General features: G+C 33.2%; 1 protein-coding gene across 3 annotated transcripts in view; it reads right to left on the bottom strand.

Annotated features, from left to right (window-relative positions):
• Positions 1-602: 602 nt before the first annotated feature.
• The window catches only part of LOC117122243 (ribonuclease H1-like), a 7376-nt gene continuing 6140 nt past the window's right edge, over positions 603-1838 (bottom strand). For all 3 annotated transcript variants that reach the window (XM_033267772.1, XM_033267773.1, XM_033267770.1), the window contains one exon: positions 603-1342. In XM_033267772.1, coding sequence (XP_033123663.1) covers positions 1259-1342 — 84 coding nt within the window. In that variant the 3' untranslated portion in view covers positions 603-1258. The remainder of the gene's footprint in view (positions 1343-1838) is intronic.

Raw genomic sequence — 1838 nt, 5'->3', positions numbered from 1 at the left:
TTGCAATTGATATGAGCAAATACTTAATCTCAAAAAATTATACAGCTCCATCTCGCACAGAAAACAGTCAGGCATATAGTATTGCTCACTCAAGTCGGGACTATCACAAGATGTCATTCTTTCCTCGGACATCAAGGGAATGGAACATAATTGCAGAATCTACTGTCAAAGCACCAACTACTGACGTTTTTAAGGGGGCCCTTGGCAAAAATTAATCTCACTCGCACCACCACACACCACCAAAGTGCTATAGCCTTCAAAACTGAAGTTTGCACTAATCTGGAAGAAGAAGAAGAAGTAAATGAATGAGCACCGTCGTGCTGCCAAAAATTTCGTTTATAATACCATACTATGTCATGATGATGATGATAATAATAATAATAATATAGGTTTTAATATGATGCCCTATGTAATCTCTCAGAGCACTATTAGGCCTACACGCAAAAATGAACAAACAATAACAAAGAAAAGACGAATTAAATATTAAGATGCCTTTTTTTTTGGCGGTCCTTAAACATATAGCCAAGGACGTTGCTTCCTTAATAAATATTGGGAGCATGGTTCTACAATGGTATACTGGCAGAAGAAGATGGAAAGCCATATTTTGTTTTAGACTTTATTGGTGTAAGAAGCATGCTAGAAGAGTATCTTATTATTATTATTATTATTATTAGATATGAAATTCCTTTTAGATAAAACCTAAAAGATACATAATTGAAAACCGATGATTTTTTTCAATTATTATTATTATTACTACTACTACTACTATTATTGTTATTACAATTATTACTACTATTATTATTATTAATATGATTTTTACCATTAATAGTTTTATTATCTTCATTATAAATATTATTATTAATCTATTTTCCTATGTAGGCCCTTTTATCAGATATGTTGACGGTTGTTTACGCTAATTGTATGACGATTGTTAACTTTAATTAGTATTACTGTACACCCATACTAACCGTCAACAACGCATGTTGATGTTAATTACGTATTACTATAGGCCTACACAAAACACTAAATACCGTCAACAGCGCTTGTTGATTGGTAATTAATTGGTAGGCCTATACTGTACTGTACATACACAATGAATACCGTCAACAAGCGTTGTGTTGTGGTTGTTAAGATGTGCGTCCTTCTGTTGAATTACCTTGGTTAATCTGATCATTTACATTATCTGCATCTTCTACAGTATACCTTACTTGAACAAATTAAAAAAAAAAAACATTGGTCAAAGAAAAAAAAATTCCTTTCATTCTTGCAAAGCAGCTCCTAAATTTGCAAGTCTGTCGGCTTCTTCATTTCCTTGAATGCCCTTATGGCCAGGAACATGTGTCTGTAAATAGATTTAGAAATGATATATTATAGATAGCAGTTATACATAATGAATTATGCATGCATAATGAATAATGATTGTGCATGCAGCGTAGTAGTAACAACTTGAGATACTATGTTCAATAGAACATGAACCCAGTCATTTTTTAAGAGATAACCACTTGACCTTCAATTTAACCTCAACCTGTGAACACCCCATGTTCTGATGCAACTGGTCCAATCGTTAGTCACTAGCAATATTTGATAATTTTCACTATAGTAACCCTTGTGAGTTTTTACCTAAAGATGAAGAGTAGTTTTTCATATTTAGAAGGCCCTAATGATCATTCCTGGTAAATTCGAGCTCAGTTGGGCTATTTTGAAAATTTGACCCCTATGTAACCACTGATGACAGACAGGGGTGTAGGAGGTGTCACTGGTTCTTAATGATCAACTTTGATTGAATTTGGTTTATTCGTTTGCCATTAGTAACATTTTGAACCTTTGACCTATGAACT

Source organism: Anneissia japonica, unplaced genomic scaffold (genome assembly GCF_011630105.1).
Source record: "Anneissia japonica isolate Jap-2015-1 unplaced genomic scaffold, ASM1163010v1 scaffold287708_len1499824_cov190, whole genome shotgun sequence".
In the NCBI taxonomy this organism is placed as follows: Eukaryota; Metazoa; Echinodermata; class Crinoidea; order Comatulida; family Comatulidae; genus Anneissia; species Anneissia japonica.
This window is presented reverse-complemented; position numbering and strand designations above follow the sequence as displayed.